The sequence below is a fragment of the Oncorhynchus mykiss genome, chromosome 25 (assembly GCF_013265735.2).
Source record: "Oncorhynchus mykiss isolate Arlee chromosome 25, USDA_OmykA_1.1, whole genome shotgun sequence".
Classification (NCBI taxonomy): domain Eukaryota; kingdom Metazoa; phylum Chordata; class Actinopteri; order Salmoniformes; family Salmonidae; genus Oncorhynchus; species Oncorhynchus mykiss.
In genome coordinates this window covers 33,214,646-33,236,054 of record NC_048589.1, presented here as the reverse complement: position 1 = coordinate 33,236,054, position 21,409 = coordinate 33,214,646, and the positions used below count along the sequence as shown (strand labels likewise).

The 21,409-nt window shown below is 43.4% G+C and overlaps 1 protein-coding gene across 2 annotated transcripts; it reads left to right on the top strand.

The window, feature by feature from the left end:
• Window positions 1–6,779: 6,779 nt before the first annotated feature.
• Window positions 6,780–14,463, top strand: LOC110505810 (leucine-rich repeat transmembrane protein FLRT2). Of its 2 annotated transcripts, XM_036962893.1 has the most exons (3): window positions 6,780–7,456; window positions 10,115–10,260; window positions 10,370–14,463. In XM_036962893.1, the coding sequence occupies exon 3, from the start codon at window positions 10,677–10,679 to the stop codon at window positions 12,723–12,725; it is 2,049 nt and encodes a 682-aa protein (XP_036818788.1). In that variant the 5' UTR covers window positions 6,780–7,456; window positions 10,115–10,260; window positions 10,370–10,676; the 3' UTR covers window positions 12,726–14,463. The 2 variants fall into 2 exon arrangements, with proteins under 2 accessions (XP_036818788.1, XP_021440939.2); XM_021585264.2 differs by having other exon boundaries at window positions 10,115–14,463.
• The last annotated feature ends 6,946 nt before the right edge of the window (window positions 14,464–21,409 follow it).

Sequence of the window (21,409 nt, the reverse complement as noted above, 5' to 3'; positions counted from 1 at the left end):
TATGATCTGAGATTGAAGTTGAACTGAGACAGATCTGAAATGGAACACACTGCTGGGAACTCCTTTGTTGTCTGATGATGTCAAAATGGGTCACACAAATAATGGTAATGGTCAGCCAAAAGAGCACAGAGAGAGAAAAGACACTGGCAGAACTACAAAGCATTTAGGATGTAAAACTCAGAGTGGAACATCCCCAATCAGACTTGATATCAAAGACAACGTATGGTGAGGAAATAGAGAGCGTTTTTGGAGAGAGTGGTGGAGATAGAGATCCGGGGAGAGATAGAATTTGACAGAGAAGAGTATAAATAATGAGCTGAAGAGAATGAGAGATGAATGAGAAAGATTGATGTGTGTACTGTTGAATAGAGGGGGTAGAGTTTGATAGATGGGAATTAGATTAGATAGTTTGAAATTCACATATACAGTGTTGCAGATGTAATTACAGGGCACAGTGAAATTCTTGTGCTCCGAGCTCCAACAATGCAGTACACAGCTAAAAACAACAAATATAGAATAAATACAAATAATAATATATACACATTAAGGGGAGGGACAGGGGGAGGAGCTCAGAGCTCCAACAATGTGGTCCGCGGTGGTAGAGCTGAATTGCCGTACCAGGCTGCAATGCAGCCCGACAGTATGCTCTCGATGGTGCTCCTGTAGAACACTGTGACGGCCCTTGGGGACAGGCCACATTTCTTCAGCATGCTGAGGCTCAAGAATCGCTGTTGTGCTTTCTTCACCACAGTGTTTGTGCGGTTTGACCATTTCAGCTCCTCAGAGATGTGTACGCTGAGGAACATGATGAGGATGGGGGCGTGCCCAGCCTGGTTCCTCCGGAAGTCCACAATCAGATCCTTTTTTTCTGACATTAAGGGAGAGGTTGTTTACCTGACACCATGCTGTCAGAGTGGCAACCTCCTCCCTGTGGCCGTCTTGTTGTTGTTGGTGATCAGGCCTACTACTGTCGTGTCGTCAGCAAACTTGATGATGTAGTTGGAACTGTGTGAGGCCACGCAGTCGTGTGTACACTGCATGCACAATTATTAGGCAAATTGTATTCCTCAGGATGAATTTTATTGTTGAACAAACACAATTGTAACAATGTACGCTGAGAGTCAGGAAGCAAGTTCAGGGAGTGAATACATTTAATAAATAAATGAACTTAACAAGAAACACAAACAGCACACAGACGTGAAACAGCAACAATGACAACTGGGGAAGAACCCAAAGGGAGTGACATATAAAGGGCAGGTAATCAAGGAGGTGATGTAGTCCAGGTGTGTGTCATTATACGTGTAACACTGGTGACAGGTGTGTGCCATAACGAGCAGCCTGGTGACCTAGAGGCCGGAGAGGGAGCACACGTGACAACAATGCTCTCAGTCTATCCAACATGTGATTTAACCTCAAACCTGTATGTTTTACAAAGGAAAGTATAAACCTGCAACGTTAAGTAGGAGCTTTAGGCGAGACGGCCTCCGTCAGGGCCATCTTAGCCACAGGGATAAAAAGTTCAAGCCAGAAAATAAAACAGAGAGGAGAGTTGAGAAGAGGGGATAGAGATTTGTAGAGCGGGAGAAAGAGTTGGATTGACAAAGAAAAAGAGAGGGTAGAGGGAGAAGAGGGGATAGAGATTTGTAGAGCAGGAGAAAGAGTTGGATTGACAAAGAAAAAGAGAGGTGAGGGAGAAGAGGGGATAGAGATTTGTTAAGCAGGAGAAAGAGTTGGATGGACAAAGAAAAAGAGAGGGTAGAGGGAGAAGAGGGGATAGAGATTTGTAGAGCAGGAGAAAGAGTTGGATGGACAAAGAAAAAGAGAGGGTAGAGGGAGAAGAGGGGATAGAGATTTGTAGAGCAGGAGAAAGAGTTGGATGGACAAAGAAAAAGAGAGGGTAGAGGGAGAAGAGGGGATAGAGATTTGTTAAGCAGGAGAAAGAGTTGGATGGACAAAGAAAAAGAGAGGTGAGGGAGAAGAGGGGATAGAGATTTGTTAAGCAGGAGAAAGAGTTGGATGGACAAAGAAAAAGAGTGGTGAGGGAGAAGAGGGGATAGAGATTTGTTAAGCAGGAGAAAGAGTTGGATTGACAAAGAAAAAGAGAGGGTAGAGGGAGAAGAGGGGATAGAGATTTGTTAAGCAGGAGAAAGAGTTGGATGGACAAAGAAAAAGAGAGGGTAGAGGGAGAAGTAGTGAGAGAGAGAAAGATAGCGAAAGAGAGCTCCTGTTACCTCATTGACCCTCCCTGTCCTTAGCTCTCCTGTCTGTCAGTGTGTCTGTGGTCTGGCCAGTAACAGGCATCTCTCTGTTAGAATCCAGTCTGTGTTTTCACAGCTTGACACACATTACCGAACCACATCCATGTGCTGCCATCCAGATCACGCATGTTGTACCCAGGATCTTTTTTTAGCCTCTTAATTTGCCTCAGACTGAGAACTGGCTGATTAAATAAATACGTTTCTGATTGAACACTGACACCCTTTCTCTCCTACTCCCCGGGTCTGTTTATTGTTTCTCCCTTTGAGGGGGCTGATGAGGTGTTATGACTGTCTAGATGTCTAGATGTCTCTCCTTCTCTGTTTCTCTCTCTCTCTCTGTCTTTCTCGCTCTCTCTTTCTGTGTGTGTGTCTCTCTCTGCCTGTCTCTCTCTCTTTCTGTGTGTGTCTCTCTCTGCCTGTCTCTCTCTGTGTGTATGTATGTGTGTGTGTGTGTGTGTGTGTGTGTGTGTGTGTGTGTGTGTGTGTGTGTGTGTGTGTGTGTGTGTGTGTGTGTGTGTGTGTGTGTGTGTGTTTTAATAGAAATATGGTAAAACGGATTAAATGAAACAATGAAACATTCATAGCTGTGACTCTCGTCAGACATAGAGAAGAATGTCATTCATATTGTTCACATCTCACAAAAGTACCCTTGGATAGATGGATCTGATGGTAGCATGAAAACATGAGAAAGTCATAGGAGGCTGCTGAGGGGAGGACGGCTCATAATAATGGACGGAACGGAGTGAATGAAATGGCATCAAACACATTGACACCATGTGTTTCATACTTTTGATACCTGCTCCAGCCACTACCATGAACCCGTCCTCCCCAGTTAAGGTACCACCAACATCCTGTGGAGAATGATATGACATATAGCTACATTGGCTTCATTGGGTTTCAAGTCAGAATGTAATATCATTTAAGAAGGTAATAACTTTGCCCTTTATAGACATTGAACAAAAAACTTTGTATGAAGCATCATCCATATTGTTTACTTTTACAGCAGATTAATACATTTTCTGGACAGATATTTATGCCCTGACAATCAACTGTACATCTCTATGTACTCGCAGGGTCACAATGATATGTTTTAGAGACTGTTCATGGCACAACATTTCAAGGGGTCAAAGGAAAGGTCTATATCCTTAAGCTTGAGTGTGTATCATGTGACTTACCATGACTCCCCCTCTCTGTAAAGAAGTGGTACAATCCTGTACACTACTGCCACCTTCATATAGCCTGTTGAACTTGCACCACCTGACTGAATGTGTCCATAAAGTATCCACTAGGTTTAATTTCATGGTTCACGTACAACCTTTGACCTCCTTTAAAACCTCAAACCCTGTAGTCTCTCAAATCAGAAGTGCTATATTGGTTTAGATGAAACGTGCAAAGTTGTGGCACACTTAACATAACAAAAACAGTTTCTATAGAAACATTATGCTTCCCTCTTTTGAGCTAGAGAGTGAATAATCAATTTCTGTAAAGTCAGACAGTGCTTTGAATATTGAAGACTGTGCTTAGAGACACCACATTTGTTGATTTAGCAGCTGACTCCTAAAGCCTTCATTCTGTAGGCTACATAATCTCATAATAACACAGGTTATTCCAACACAACGCAAACAAAATACCATGAGCAATTTATTGTCAGTGAGGGCCTGATATAGCCCATCATCTCATTAATAACAATAACCAACTGGCAGATTTGCATATCGTTTTAATTATGGAAGTGGTCAGAGAGAGAGAGCAGATGTGGCATTTGGCAGTTGAATTTAAAGCCATAAGCCCCAGATAATGTCACAATGAGGCAGTGGACACATAATACTAATGATGATATTCAAAGGCTAAAGGCCTGTGTATGTGTGTTTGAGAGAGTTATTCATGAGTGTGTATGTGCGCACACACGCATGTGTGGTGTGTGTATGTGCGTGTGTGTGAATAAACCAGATATAGTTGTTGTGGTGGGAGGCCAGAGGGAGGTGCTGATTTTGGAAGTGTCCTGCTCATTCGATTGTTCCATGGAGCAGGCTTTTTCTGAAATACTCCTTAAATACCAGCCCATCAAATCACGCTTGGACAGCCTGGGATACAGATGGAAATTGGTGGCATTGATATTTGTCAGTCTCGGCTGCAAACAGTACATAGTATTACGGTACGTGGCCTTCGGATCGCAGGCTTGAAAACAACTGGCTAGGTACTGCTCTGATTCGGCCGTTATGGGCAGCCCAGCTGTGTGGAAGAGAGGGTGCTATTTGTTTCCTTAAGTGTCCATGCATCAATGACCTTTGGAATGTTTGAATCCTTTATGATGTCATGTGATTTGTGGATGCAAAATGTTAGCATTCAAAATGTGTGTGTGCGTTCCTGTGTGCGTGCGGGTGTGTGTCATCTACATATGACTAATGATCACAAATTGATCCGATTCATCAATCAGTCTGCCTTTTGCATTGGTTATCCATATAGCCCATCCATTAACACGTACTCTACCCCTTTACATGCTGTCATTGTATCTGCATTGATACCAGTAATTAAAAAGCACACGTCAACCATTTCCAGGCAGGGTCATGTGGGGATGTACATTTGGCTGGCAAAGCAGCATCAAGATCACAAGCAATAGCTGCTTCATATCTGGTACATTACATGAGTGGACAATTGAATGAAAATGACAATTACAATGCTTTTGAATTAGGATTCATGTATATTTGCCATTGGAATTGTTGATTGAGTGCTTTATCCACAAATTATACTAACACAGACAATAATATATTATCTGCACTGTGTATTAGGATGTACACTCTGTTGTTTTTGTGTGGAACTCAGAATGGGCCATGTGGTGCTTCTACATGGGATTCTACTGACTGAGTGTGTGAGCGGGCTGAATCAGTGCTGTGTAATGTGCTATAGGAAAAACTGGATATGAACAAATACTGAGGGAATGTATCCAAATGACTGTTTGAACACCGAGGGACTGTATCCAAATGACTGTTTGAACACCGAGGGACTGTATCCAAATGACTGTTTGAACACCGAGGGACTGTATCCAAATGACTGTTTGAACACCGAGGGACTGTATCCAAATGACTGTTTGAACACCGAGGGACTGTATCCAAATGACTGTTTGAACACCGAGGGACTGTATCCAAATGACTGTTTGAATACTGAGGGAATGTATTCAAATAACTCCTGCCATGGAATTCTATGGTCTCCAGTAGTGCAGAACGCTTCTTAAGACATGTAGGAAATACTGGTGTGTGTGTGTGTGTGGGGGGGGGGGGTGGGGGGGGGGGGGGGGGGGGTGGAGTCCTGAATCAAACTCATCTGACCATTTTGACTTAGCTACCCATTTCAATAAATCATAACAGCATCCGCTCCCATCTGAAACCGTCATAATGAACACGTTTCATCTCAGCGGGAGACTGTCTGCCAACAGTGGTCGGGATATTCTGGTCCTGTAACATTTTGTAATCGTATCCCAGTCCAACTCTTCACAAGAAACTATTAGCCACTTAGAGTTTCTGATTAGAAGGAACCCAAAATAGTCTTTCAAGACTCTTTTATTTCCATCTTGGTAATAGTCTTTTTGAAAAATAAATTGTGTACATTCATTATATGCGGAGCTGTGGTTTATATGTTATAGCCTCATGCAATATAGCCCAATAGCATAGCAACAATGGTTAAATGAGACACATGTATCTGGTATGCAACTAGCTAATGACAGAGGAGCAACGTTGACTAGTTAATTTGTTTCATAGCCAGGCACTGATGCCTCTTGTGAGGAAGTGATTCCCACACATTCCACCACAAAGCCAGCACCTACAGTTTAACCTACAGAGGAGGACCCTCAGCCAACTGGTTCTGCGGGCTCTGTTCACAAACACAAACAGACCCCACAGAGCCTAGGACAGCAACACAATTAGATCCAATCAAATTATGAGTAAATATTTCCTGGCCCTAAACAGAGATGACACACTAGCAGAATACCTGATCACTTTAACTGACCCAAAATTAAGAAAATCATTGGCTATGTACTGAATCAATGAGCATAGCCTTGCTAATGAGAGAGGTCACCATAGACAGACCTGGCTCTCAAGATACGATATGTGCCCACTGTCCACAAAATGAGGTGGAAACAGCTGCACTTCTTAACCTCCTGCTTCATTTATGAATACATTAGAGACACATATTTCCCACAGATCACACAGACCCACAAAGATTTTAAAAATAAAACAAACATTGATAAAGTCCCATATCTGTTAGGAGAAATACAAACAACATTGTAAATACCACAAATAGTCATCTGTTTCTTTATCTTCCCCCACTAGTGTACTACAACGACTTGCACATTGCTAAAACACAGAGCTAGATAGCTAAAACACGGTAGATAGCTAAAACACGGTAGATAGCTGATAATATAACACTAGAAATGTCTTTATCTTTTTGAAACCGCTGTGAGTGCAATGTTGAATGTTATTTTCTGAAAGTTTTTTGTTGATGCTTTTATTTCTTCTCACTTTTGTTTATTGTTTATTTCACTTGCTGTGGCAATTTAAACAGATGCCAATAAAGCTCCTTTGCATTGAATTAGAGAGAGAGAGAGAGAGAGAGAGAGAGAGAGAGAGAGAGAGAGAGCAGTGGCAGTGAGGAGAGATCGCTATCAGCTGAATTGATTGCAGTAAACGTCTCCCAAGGGTTTCAAGGGGAAAAGGCAATTCTTGCATTAGCAATAAACTATCCGATGTTAGTCACTGTGACTGGGAGATCGGACCGCTTTATTGGGAAAAGCGCTCTGCCGCTGCATTCGGGTGTACACGGGGAAGGGGTGGGTGCCAAAAGTCCCCGGTTCTTCGCCTAATGTAATCATTTAATCTTTTGAAGGCAACACGGAACTCGAGGGCGCCTCTGAACCAGCCCAAGAGGCAAAGGACTGCTGCTGGGGCATCGTACTGCGGATAAACTGAATCGTTGCCTGGACCCGGACCCAAGTGGACAGCATGCCCCCCGCAACACCACCCACCTTCGGGGACTCTCGGACAGAGTCACTAGGACTACGGAGTACACCCGTCAAGATGTGGAATCGCAGCGTTGCCTGAAATTGTAAACGCCTGCGCTAGGTGTCATTTACTGGGGGATCTGACCAGGGATAGTTCACCATGCTCAATGGATATACAGTAAAACGGCTTTCAGCATCTCCGAAAAAGGTGAAGTAAGACACATTACTTTGTTGTTGCCCGTCTTACTGGTAGCCGATAGGCTATCCTACGTTTTATCGCTAACATCTGGACATGCGTTATGAAATACATACTACGCTGTCCACTAGGTATATAATAGCCCTGCGATGGTAAATATACATATATATTTTAAAACTTTAAATGGGCAATCTGCAGTTGAAACAATAACAGAGTGGTACCCCGCCTCTGATTTGATAAAGAGCTGAGGGATGGATGGGGCTGGACTAATGTCACCACTCTCAAATTCATAGACAGAACTATGGATGCAAGGACTGACCATCCATGATATAACAATTGTAGTTTCAACTATGTTTTGAGGCTATACATTGTTTGTTTACAATTGCATTGTTTACAAGCAATAGAGTAAAGCAAGCTTGTGTTTTGTGTTTTGGTGTGGTATGACAGTTAAACTAAGGTCATGAGGCATTCGTAAGTTCTACTCTTTAAGTATCAATGGGCATATACCATACATTTTTAAGTCTAAAAATTGATGTAGCAGTCGCAGATTGCTGCTTTAACTAAAATATAATTAATTGGATTTTACGCATATGTTTTACGCACACATCTTATGTTTATTTCGAAATGGAAAACAAGCCTACAACACTAACTGCATATTTTCAACAAAATCAATTTATATTTGTTTATTGTATTTGAATAAGACACTGCAAGTGAGCCGTTTCAGACATGAAATATATTGGCACCGCAAGTCTCTCGCTATATTCCCTCTTTTTGCGCAGCGTTTGAAATTCACCTGCGGTCTGTGACAAATTGGTAATGATGAGGAACTTTTACCTACGCTGCTGCTGGCGACTGTAATCAACCTTAAAGTAGATGGCTATGATTGAGACATCGGCCAAGGTTTTTACGGACGTTGCCGAGGCTTTACCTGTGATAAATCAATACGTATCCAGTTAGAAACTGGTGATCCATGTTTTGCAGTCTACCATTCGCTGCGGGGGAGGCACACCAACTAACCTCCTTGTCAGCCAGGCTTCTGATCCTCCTGCCCCGACAGTGTAAACAGTGGAGAGTTACATTACATCATCAGATAATGTCTTAGCCATTTTGGATGACATTTGAGGAAATGACAGCCAGCCATATGTAATATCATTACCTGCCCCCTTCATCTCTTAACTACCTTTATAATTAATTAATGTGGTTATATCTGAAGATCAGTCCAAACAGCTTTAAAAATTGATACTGTCTGAGATGGATAGTGGTAATATTGTCAATTATGGGAGGTGGGTTGCAAGTTTATTTGTGACTGCTTGAATACAAACTGTATTGGCCCACTTTAGTGTATTCTCTTACACTCTCTTTGCATAACAAGTTAATTAAAGATGTCAACTCTCCAGGGAGGTTGTATGTTTTAAAGCACAATCGTCATTAACTGCATATTTCGGGCATTCAACTTCACAAGAGTATTGTGTCTTGTCTTGTGACCTTGTGCATTCAGCACCTCTTCCTTCAGAGAAGTAGTAGTCCACATCGATCTTAGTTTCCCTCCGAACAGTAGACATTTGTCCAGTTTTATCTCTGTTGACAGCCCATGTTCATCATGTCCAGCTTTAGCCTCAGTTGCAAGTTGCTCTTCCCCCTCTAACGAAAACAACTGAATCACAACATTTTTTATTTAAATAGAACTGTTTTCACTGATGTTTCTGTGCATCTCTCTCTCTCTGTGTAAGGGCTGTGTTATAAAATGTTATTCTTCATGTCATGTGCATCTCCCCCTCTCTCTCTCTCTCTCTCTCCCCCTCTCTCGCTCTCCCTCTCTCTCTCTCTCTCTTTCTCTCTCTCTCTCTTTCTCTCTCTCTTTCTCTCTTTCTCATTACCATTGGAGGACTGCTCTGTGCTTCCTGTGAGTGCAGTGGAGCAGAGCTCTGTCCATCACCGCGGCATTTGACAGATTAAACACCTCAATGCCCTCTACAAGTTTGAGTGCACAGAGCCAGTGATCTCTTCAGCATCACTCACTTCACGACTCAGTGCTCATAAGACATTTGCCAGCTCGTCTTTATTCCAGACTCAATTTACTTTATTTATTGATCTATTTATTCATTTATGTATGCATTTGTTTTTCTATGTATTTATTTCTCTCTCTGTGTTGAGTTCATTCAGCATTTCTTGTCAGCTTCAGCACATGCTGAAGTTTAAAAAAAGTACAACCTGCACATTGATAATGTGCAGCTCCACACGATTATGTTTCCATTGTTGATTTTGATATGGATTAAACCCACAATGCTTTACTGAAATTTTCATAGACACTTCATTTTTACAACTTTGTAATTATGAGTTACAATACTTCTTACATTGTTCATTCTAATGTAATTACACTGTAAGAACACTGTAATGTAAGTGATATCTAATTATTTTTTACAACAAGAGCGTGGTTCAACATCAACTTTCTTTAAATAATATCCACTGCTGCAGTACATGTCTGGTGAGGAATATGAAATAAGAGTCAAACTCATTACCATGCACCAGTCTGTTCTATCCAATTGACAACTCTTCACTTTGTCTTTGAGTTATTCAAATTAAAGTATTCCTTTATGTTTATATAGAGGAAACACAAGCATTCTAAGAAAGAACAGCCCACTGATTTCTCTATTTGTTTCTTTGAAATAGGCCTCTGGATCCAAATTTCAAGTCCAACGGAGGCTGCATCAGTCTGTGCCCAGCCTTGTGTGAAGCAAAAGAGAGAAACAGCAAGAGAGAGACTGAAAGAGAGGAAGAGAAGGAGGAGGGAGGGCTCTCCAATGATAACCCTGAGTGTACGTTACACGGCTCTCTGGTAGCCACCATTTTAAATTGGCCCTCACAGTGCTCCGCAGCGGCTGACTGAGAGTGAAAATGTGATGAGCTTTTCTGTCGTCCCCATAGCGAGCGAGCGTGGATGGAGGCCGGCGAAGGAGGCGCATTGCTTAATGAGACCATTGCTCTTGTGTTGGGAGGCTTAGGACAGGCAATTACTGAGGGATTACCACCAGAGGCCTCCTCCAGCAGTGCTGCTGCCGCTCCACCACTGCTGACTGCTGGGGCAGGGAACTAAGCAGACACAGCTTGTTACAGAACATTTTTTTCCTCTTTGGATTTTTATTGTTTTTGTTCCTTTTTTTGTTGTGGTGGTTGTTGGTTGGAATTTGTCATTTTTCTCACGACAAATCGTCTGTATGTCATATTGTTAATAATGGAGCTCCATCAGTCAGGGCGTGTGTGGAATAAGGACTGGGTCTCTTTCCTCAGGCCGTGGATACCCATACTGCTGGGCCTGCACATGCAGTTCTCCCGGGCGTCCGGGTCCAGCTGCCCAGAGGAGTGCCGCTGTGACAGGACCTTTGTTTACTGCAATGAGAGAAGCCTGACCTCGGTGCCTCTAGGGATCGGAGAGGGCTACAAGACCCTCTACCTCCACAACAACCAGATAAACAATGCCGGATTCCCCTTGGAGTTTCACCACATAGCCTCCGTGGAGAATGTCTATCTCTACGGCAACCAGCTTGACGAGTTCCCCATCAACCTGCCCAAGAATGTTCGGGTGCTGCACCTGCAGGAGAACAATATTCAGACCATTTCCCGGACCGCACTGGCCCAGCTGCTGTGGCTGGAAGAGCTACATCTAGACGATAACTCCATCTCCACGGTTGGGGTGGAAGAAGGGGCGTTCAGAGAGGCAATCAGCCTCAAGATGCTCTTCCTTACAAAGAATCACCTGAGCAGCGTCCCTATTGGTCTACCGGAAGATCTCAAAGAGCTGCGATTGGACGAGAACCGGATCGCGGTTATCGCAGAGGAGGCGTTCAGGAATGTGACAAGGTTAGAACGCCTCCTGCTGGATGGGAACCTGCTGACAGACGAGGGTGTGGCACCTGGAACCTTCCAGGACCTGGTAATGCTCAGGGAGCTGTCTCTGGCGCGGAACTCCCTCACCTACCCACCCCCCCTGCTCCCGGGGGACGTTCTGGTGAAGCTGAACTTTCAGGATAATCAGATGAATGAGATCCCTGTGACGTCTTTCGAGGGACTGAGAAGGCTAGAGAGACTGGATATTTCCAACAACCAGCTGCAGTCCCTGACACAGGGGGTCTTTGACGGCCTCGTCAGCCTCAGACAGCTCACTGTTCGGAACAACCTTTGGCTGTGTGACTGCAGCATTAACTGGGTCATACTGTGGTTAAAGTCCCTGCCAACCTCCCTCAACGTGCGCGGCTTCATGTGCCAGAAACCTGAGAGGGTCCGTGGCATGGTAATCAGAGAGCTGAACACTGAGCTGATCCAGTGCCCTCACAGCACCACAACTGCCCCGCCGCCCATCAACCTGCCCCCCACCTCACCAGGCCTGACCTCCCGCTCCCATCCCTCCTCGACAAACTCCCCATCAGACATGCACTCCCTCTCTCCCCCCTCCAAGCTCCCCTCCTCACCCACACATCACCCCCCTCTCCTCTCCTCTTCCCCTCCCAGAGACGGGGAACAGAGGACTAACCTGCCACCCCTGGACCCAGAGCGGGAGAACCTGCAAATCAAGTTCACCATACTCAACGGTTCAGCCATCCACGTCAGCTGGGTGGCTTCCTTCCCTGTCACAGCCTACAAGGTCACCTGGGCCAAGATGGGTCCCAGCCTGTCTGGAGACACGGTCCGGGATAGGATGGTGGGAGGGGAGCACCGGGGCATACGGTTGGCCAACCTCGAGCCTAAATCCACCTACCGAATCTGTGTCATCCCCTTAGACGTGTTCAATAACTACCGGCCCAAGGATGATACAGTGTGTTCAGAGGCTGTGACTAAGCCGGTCTCCTATGGTCCAGATAATAATAAAGGCCCATTGTGGCCGGAGCAGGCCACCCAGCAGGACCCCAGCTCTCCCTTCCTCCTGGCTGGCCTCATTGGAGGCGCTGTGATTGTTGTCCTGGTGCTTCTCCTCAGCATATTCTGCTGGCACATGCACAAGAAGGACCGGTCGTCCTCGACCAATTGGAAATACAACAAGGGCAGGAGAAAAGATGACTATGGAGAGGCAGGAACCAAAAAGGATAACTCTATACTGGAAATGACTGAGACCAGCTTCCAGATAGTGTCCCTGAACAACGAGCAGCTCCTGAAGGGAGACTACCGCATACAGCCCATGTATACCCCTAATGGGGGCATAGGCTTCAGAGACTTCCCTGTGGGGAACAATAGCACAGTATATTGCAAGAACAATGTTCAAGCAGACACAGACTTTTGCCGTGCATGATGGTTTTGCACAACAGAGTGTTATAGAACCCCCTTTGTATTAACACATACACTTAACTACATACAGTACCCTGTACAGTATATATTTCATAGACCCCTGTGTCTACAATGTAATTTATACACCAGCTGGACTATAATGTTGAATTCAGCTACCTTTTATATTCCCTTAGTTAAAATGCTAATTGATTTATAAGTTATTGGTTTCTTGAAGTTGTGTTACTCAGTTCTGTGCAGACAGATTTGTCCAATCAGAGTTCTCTCATCATTTTATATAAAGTTTGGTTCTGATTTGAGCTCCATAATCGCTGGGCCATTTTATATTCAGTTTGGTTCTGATTTGAGCTCCATAACCGCTGGGCCATTTTATATTCAGTTTGGTTCTGATTTGAGCTCCATAACCGCTGGGCCATTTTATATTCAGTTTGGTTCTGATTTGAGCTCCATAACCACTGGGCCATTTTGAAGTCGTGTGATAGCCAGACAGTGTACTCATTGCTAAAAAATTTGCCTCACCAGTGATGAATCTAACAAGCACAGTGTCCATAACAGATATGGCTATCCCATGTTTTGGCAATGGGAATTGAAATAATTTGGGGTTATGTAAACTAGACTTGCTGTGTCAACTCAATGTGACAGAGAGAACCAATATAAAACCAGCCATTCAGGAAATTATATTTGGAGAGAAATCTTTTCTCACGGTAAGGATTTGAGAGAGAGAGGATGAGAGGGACAGAGGGAAGGAGGGAGGGAGTGAGAAAGAGAGAGAGAGAGAAATAGGGAGAGTGAGACGGGGTGGAGAGAGAGAGAGAGAGAGAGGGAGAGAGAGAGAGGGAGAGAGAGAGAGCGAGGGGGAGAGAGAGAGAGAGAGAGCGAGGGGGAGAGAGAGAGAGAGAGAGAGAGTGAGCAGAATCTGTGCTTTCAAATATACCACAAGAGGGCAGAGTTGTTCATTATGGTCAATTAGTCATAACATTAATTTCTTGGACATTGCTTAGTACTGAACAGAGATTCTACCGATGTTGTCCTGATGCAGTGAGTGACATCTCTCTCATCTTCACATATCACAACAACAACAACAAAAAACAGAGAGATCTGTTGGTCTAAAAGCTGCACGGACTCCTTGGTTTGGAGTGCTGATCTAGGATCAGTTTAGCCTTTTAGATCATATTGAATAAGAATTCAATGGACAGGAGGGACCTGATTCTAGTTCACCTCTCCTACTCTGGAATGCTTTACGAATACTAGCCCTGATCCAAGTATTTCTCTCAATAACAACCCACTCCTATGTTATTGGCCACTGGTCACTTACCACAACTTGGATATAGAGTTTATGAAACAGTAGAAGTAATCAAGCTTTGTTGAACCTTTTGATTGTTTCCAAAGCTGTTGAAAGATTATTTTTTTTATGGACTTGACTCATGCACAAGTCATACGTTTGCGTCTTACGCTTTCCTTTAAGTAGAATTACAGCGTAAGGAAAATGTTTGTTATAGATGAGAATGAAAGATGGGTGTTAAACACATAGCAGAGTTAACTGGAACAAGCATGTCTGTCCAGAAAGATGGAAAGCAACTTTTTCAGTTTTTGTTCAACAAAAAATGATGTTATGGTATTACATTATATGTGCCTTGAAATGATCCGCTCATAATGTAATGTCTTTTGAATCCATGTTTTTGCACAAACGTGTACTGTACTGTATATACATACAATTGACATTGAATTGTTGTTGAAAAAAACAATTTCCTGGTATTTGATGATTTATTTTTGTCGTATTGTTTTTTCTTTTCTTCTTTTACCTCACTTTAAATTCACTTCACATTTGATCTCAGAATGTTCCTGACTTCTAAGATAATAGGAAATCATTTTTAGAGATTTGATCCATGATGCTACTGTCTTCTCTGGGAGAAATACACAAATTATGTAGAGAAGCTATAATGATGCTTTGAGTTATTTTCCATCAACATGTCTCTTCAGATCTCACCAATTTGGAACAGACTTTGCATGTGTAGGCTGAATAATTAAGAAAAGTCTGAAACACTGAATGTTACCCTTGAGAACCAAGTCTGGGGAGATGATACTGCAATTTGCTTGTTACAAAATGTATTGTGTCCCATATCAAATCACTTGTTAAGAGGATGTAGAACATTGAGGGGTTGCTTTTATATCTCTAACATTCCAAAACCATATAGAGTACTGTAGTAAGTTGCATCCCTCATCCTCAGACATTCATTCAACGTCTGACATTTGGTTTCATGAAGCTTCTATTTCATAATCTATTTACCAAGACTCTATTCTAATTCAAGGTCAACGGACATGTTGTAAGGCAGAACTTCTTCGTTCACAATTGATACCTTGGCCAGACTCTACCCACATTAAAGGGCACACATACTAGTAGTCCTCTTTGGCTCTCTGACACCTTTTCTACTGAAGGATGCAATTACATGAACCAGTACAGAACCAGGCCAGGTTTCTGCTGTTGTCCTCATTAGTCTTGTGTTGTGTGTGTGTGTGTGTGTGTGTGCGTGGGTGGGTGGGTGGGTGGGTGCATATATGTACACATACTCTCCTGTGATTCCTCTGAGAGCAGAGAACTAAAAGAGGCCTATAGATAGTATGCCGCTCTAAATTACCTCTGACCTTTAACCAATGATCCTGGTGGACCTGGTGGAGACAGAAATCAGCCTTTAGACTCACACTTCTGTGCCCTCCAGTTATGTGGTCACCCATAAAAGAGTTCAACTACCAAACAAACACTCCCTCTCTGGGGAGTCTAGTGTCCATGAGTGAGATACTTTTTTGAGGACATACAGTATTTGAAGATAGTGTATACATACAGTATAGTGTATGTGCGTATACTTGGGCTCCCGAGTGGCCTAAGGCACTGCATCTCAGCAAGAGGTGTCACTACAGTCCCTGGTTTGATTCCAGGCTGTATCACATCCGGCTGTGATTGGGAGTACCATATGGCGGCGCACAATTGGCCCAATGTTGCCGGTGTAGGCCGTCAATGTAAATAATTATTTGTTCTCAACTGACTTCCTAGTTAATTAAAGGTCAAATAAAATGTCCACGTCTTCCATGGTCCTAGTGTGGAGGAGACATTGAGGGATGAATGTGAACTTCATCTAACTTTCATAACTCATGCACTGCTGTTAATGTAATAATATCCACAGAATGTTTAGTTCTTCATGCATATCTCTAGTAAGATTTTAGCTCTTGGTGAATGTGCTAAACCAGTGACTTAGCTCAGTAACCAGTTTCTGAACCAACAAAGTCTCTCACATTCTGTATCCACACAGTGGCGACCAACTCTCCTCAATCGTTTATGCCTTGGAGCGTCTATCAGCTGAAACTTTATGTCCTTGATTGATCCACTGTCTTATTTGCTTAGGTTTGTTTCTAGTTTGAACGTTATAGTGTCAAGGGCTATTTTCTGGACCAAGGGAAGCACAGACAGTCATTATTCTCCAGTCATAAATGCCTGGGAGCAACCATCAGTTGAGAGTTTTATATTCTCCCTTTCCATGGCATACTTACTTACAATTGATCAATTGTACGCTATGCTTACAGAGGGTGTGCTTAGACTGAGTGTTTTCAAGGACCATTGCGTTGAGTTTTAAGATGTGTTTGATGTTTTGGTGGGTGAGACATGGCCCAGTATGATTCTAGTACAGGTTGACTACTATTTAAATGAAAATAATCTAGTTTATACGCATATTACTTACTATAAGTAAAATACTTATCTGTTAAGTTGGTCGTATATCAATCAAATAACATTCCAATGCGCTATGCTTGTATGGTTATTACCACAACCACAGCACATGGGAATCTCACATTGCAGTTTAATCTTGGAGTCTTTAGCCTATCGACTCTGTATATTAAATGTTTAAGTAATCACCTCGGTTGCCCATGGTCATCCCTGAACCACAGTAGCTGTGCTGTCCAGACAACTAATAGGCCGGCCACTGTTAACTTGACAGCCTGATTCTCTCAGTACCAGAGGGTCACCGCAGGGTGAGACATCACACGGTTGACACTGTGATTGCCTCCCAAATGACACCCTATTCCCTATATAGTGCACTACTTTCAGACTCTGGTCCAAAGTAGTGCATTATGCAGGAATTAGGGTGCCTTTTGGGACACAAGGTCTTAGTACCAGAGGGTGAAACAGAACACACCATATTTTACACTTTCCTCACAATGAGAGAGAAGATGCTTAGGAATGGGGAAGGAAAGGAGGGAAGGGATTGATTGAACATACATTGTGATAAGTTCCCTTGGGAGAGTTGAAGAGATTTGAAGAGATTTACCAAATGGCTGGGGTCGCTGGTTGGCTGTATACCGAATAGAGCCATAGTGCCTAGTGCACAAATTCGAGTGACTAGGATGCCATTTGAGTCGCTAGTTGGCAGTTTCTGTTCCTGCTGTGGCTTTGCTTATGGTTTTTAGACAGCTTAGAACAGGATGAGGGAGCAGAGGTTCAATCTGGTAACTGACTAATAACTATGGAGGTTTTGGCAATGTGCAGAAAACAATAGTAGTGGACGATCCCTGAAATCAGTCCATAACGCCTGGCTGCAGCAGCTGGCTATAATGGTTCCCAGCTCACAGGAACATTTGGGCTGCAATAACTGGATATGTTGGTGCCTAGCTCACAGGAACATTTGGGCTCCATTCCTCATGGTCATTAGCATGGCCAGCTTCCATTAAATGAACGCACACACGCATACACACACACACACACACACACACACTGGGGACTGTTTCTAATGAGTAAGGGACCCCTGAATGATGGTCTCCCAGCTTCCTGAGCCAGAGGTATAAAGATTGAGTACGCACACACACACACACACACACACACACACACACACACACACACACACACACACACACACGAAAGTATTGATCTAAGGGGCTCCACTGGATTATGAAATATGATTCCCAGCCCTAATGGTGTTTGGCCTGAGATAGACTGCCTCCTCTGTTCTGAGCAAATAAGGTTCAAACGTTAGCAGAAAATAGAGAAGCTGTGTTAAATGCTGTCTGGGGTTGTCCTTGCGTCTTCCTGCATTGATTAAGAACTAAAACCAAGTTATTATGGGGTATCTGTGCTTTACTGACGGATGGTTTCCTTGGGAGAGGACCATTTAAGTTAGTTTGCAGCACCACAGGCCTGTGGTTTTATAATCACTGTCACTAATCATGAAAGTCAATCAGAAACATGCTCAGACAATTATCATAATCAAGGACACGTCTGGTCTAGCTGAAAGGCATCTATCCGCTGAGATAAAATATGGAGAATATGCACAGATCAAAACAACATGACATTGACTGCTTTTTATCCCTTTTAATGAAAATCAATAAAAATAAAAAAACAGATTTTTTTTTATGTGAATTCAATCTAGTTGCAATTAGTATACAGTAAATAAGAACAAGGGTTGCTTGAGTGTGAGTTTTAGAGACATTTCTAACTGAGATAGGCCTACGTGACATCGACACAAACCCTCTATTTGCCCCTTCTGTGAAAGTTGTCAACCAAACTTCAGTGCAGTTTTGACTTCATTTGACCTTGACACCATTGCCAGTGAGCCTCTCTCCTCTAATAAACTTTAGCCCACGCAGTGAAACTGTGTTCCTTCTTACCAGATTGTGTATGTTTGTGTGTGTGTATTCATGCATGTGTCTGTGTGTGAGTGTACACACGTGTGTGTGCGCCTGTGTACGTGTTTGTGTGTATGTGTGTGTGTGAGTCCTTGCGGACGAGGTTAGTTGTAGGCTGGGAGAAGGTGGCTTATTATCCTTAACATAATGGACTAGAGGGAGCATTACTCATAACTTTGGCTCTCACCCAACACTCTCTCTCAGCCTTTCCTTCATTAACACTACCGTTATTGCAGGCGTCATGACAAATTGAGCTTCACCTTTCAGAGAGGCTTTAGAACCCCTCATATTTATCAAACTTGGTATCTGCTATTCATTCTCCAGTCAAATAGAATCATGTGTTAGAAATTAATTAGAAAAAAAAATGTATGTAATATTTGTGCCTCAATACAGGTGTTATGACTTTCTATAACTGTGAATGGATGACTTTGGCATCAGGCTGCCACTCTTAATCACCAAGCTGTCCTGAGTGGATCAGTTGGTAGAGCATGGCACTTGATCAGGGGTCCACTGAATGAAAATGTATGCATTCCCTACTGTTAGTAGTTCTGGATAAGAGCATCTGCTAAATGACTCAAATGTAAAAATGCCTGAAGAGGTGCTGTGAGATTAGGATAGAAATAGAGAAGAACTGGAACGAACTAGAGAAAGACCCTGGATAGATCCAGATAGGAACCAGTAGAGAACTAGACCCTGATAGAACTAAACACTGGATAAAACTAGAGCCACAGATTAACAAGCTGCACTATACAAGCAAAACTCAATATAATGACAGGCATCTTGGCGACGTAAGTCTCACAACACATTCTAGTTAGAATGCAAAATATCATGTTATTGTTATGGAAAGTCTGGCACCAACATGGTGGATGCTTTGCCAAACTCTGTTTATGCTAATCACTATCACTGGCTCTGGACAGCTCCTCTTCAGCTGAATAGACTGTGAGTGCAAGATATGTGTGTGTGTGTGTGTGTGTGTGTGTGTGTGTGTGTGTGTGTGTGTGTGTGTGTGTGTGTGTGTGTGTGTGTGTGTGTGTGTGTGTGTGTGTGTGTGTGTGTGTGTGTGTGTGTGTGTGTGTGTGTGTGTGTGGAGCTGGTTTCAGAGGACAGACTAGGGTCCCCCAGCCATATCATAATTCACACGGGCACAAATGATATAGAGGAAAGGGTGGCAATTGCACTCAAGGGAGTGATTGAAAAAGATTATTCCACTTTCTCCAATGCAGTGGTTATCGCCACCCTGCTACCACGAAAATACTTTCACCCTGCCACCATACAACGGGTGAATGAAAGCATTTTGCGAGACTGTCCCTCAAAACCTAATGCATACCTGGCACACTACTCCACCCTGGACTCCACCCTGAACAGCCTTTACGACCAGGTCCACCTCTACAGAGAGCAATCCCAATTTTTGCCAGGACCCTGAAAGACGTCACCCTCAACCGTAGCCCCAGCACCTCAAACAGGAGCGACAGAGCAACTGACACCCCACCCAGACCAGCGAGAAACCTCCCAGACCTGCAAAAAACCCTCCCGAAGGACCTGCACAGAGAAAACCCACACCAAGAGGACCTACACCCAGACCACAGCATTACCAGCCACACCCCAACCAGCTAAGACCACCCCAAGCAAACCCTGGCCATACCCTATATAGATCCCCCCATATCAGACCTATGCACCCCCCCGCACCTGTGGCAAGGCCTTCAACATGACTACAGGATATTTGACCAGGCCATGAGCAGAGCAACAGAACCAACCCCCACTAGTACACCTGCCCAAGCACCATCCTGTGACCTAAGATGCTCAACATGCTCTGCTCACACCTTCTGTGATGGTCTGGGCTTAAACCACACAAAAACAACACTAGACACTATGGAACACAAAACTTTTACTATCTCATCCTGGAATATACAATGGCTGAGGTCCTCTGCCTTTGGCCTGAAGAGCAGGAACCCAGACTTCATAAAATAAATTGGAAATACAGACATTGTCATTCTACAAGAAACATGGTATAAAGGAGACGTACCTCAAGGTTACAGAGAGCTGGTAGTTTCATCCACCAAACTACCAAACAGGGAAGAGACTCTAATTTGATAAGAGCAGCCCTAACCCACTTCATTAAATTAGTCAAAACAGGAACATTGTATATATGGTTTGAAATTAATAAGGAAATGATCTCAGAGAAAAATTTCCTAATGTGTGCTACCTATATCCCCACAATAGAATCCCCAAACGATGACAGATTCTCCATCCTAGAGGGGGAGATGAACAATTTTCAGGCTCAGGGACATGTACTAGTCTGTGGTGACCTAAATGCCAGAACTGGACAAGAACCCGACACCCTCAGCACACAGGGGGACAAACACTTACCTGGAGGTGACAGCATTCCCTCCCCATATGCCCCCCTATGCCCCCCTAGACACAACTATGGCAACATAACCAACAAAAACCAACAAAAACTCCTGCAGCTCTGTCAGAAACTGGGAATATACATAGTCAATAGTAGGCTTCGAGGGGACTCCTATGGTAGATACACCTATAGTTAATCTCTTGGCAGTAGTACTGTCGACTACTTTATCACTGACCTCAACCCAAAGTCTCTCAGACTGTTCATAGTCAGCCCACTGACATCCGTATCAGATCACAGCAAAATCAGTCTACTTGAACAGAGCAATACTCAATCATGAGGCATCAAAGCCAAAGTAACTGAATAACATTAAGAAATTATATATATGGAAGGAAAGTAGTTCGGAAATCTACCAAAAAACAATTAGGCAACAACATATTCGATCCCTTTTAGACAACTTACTGGACAAAAGGTTTCACTGTAATAGTGAAGGGGTAAACTTCGTAGTAGAAAACCTAAACAGTATATTTGACCTCTCAGCTTCCCTATCAAATCAATGACAAATGGTTTAATGAAGAATGCAAAAACCTAAGAAAGAAATTGCAAAACCTATCCAACGAAAAATGTAGAGACCCAGAAAACCTGAGCATACGCCATCACCATGGTGAATCACCAAAACA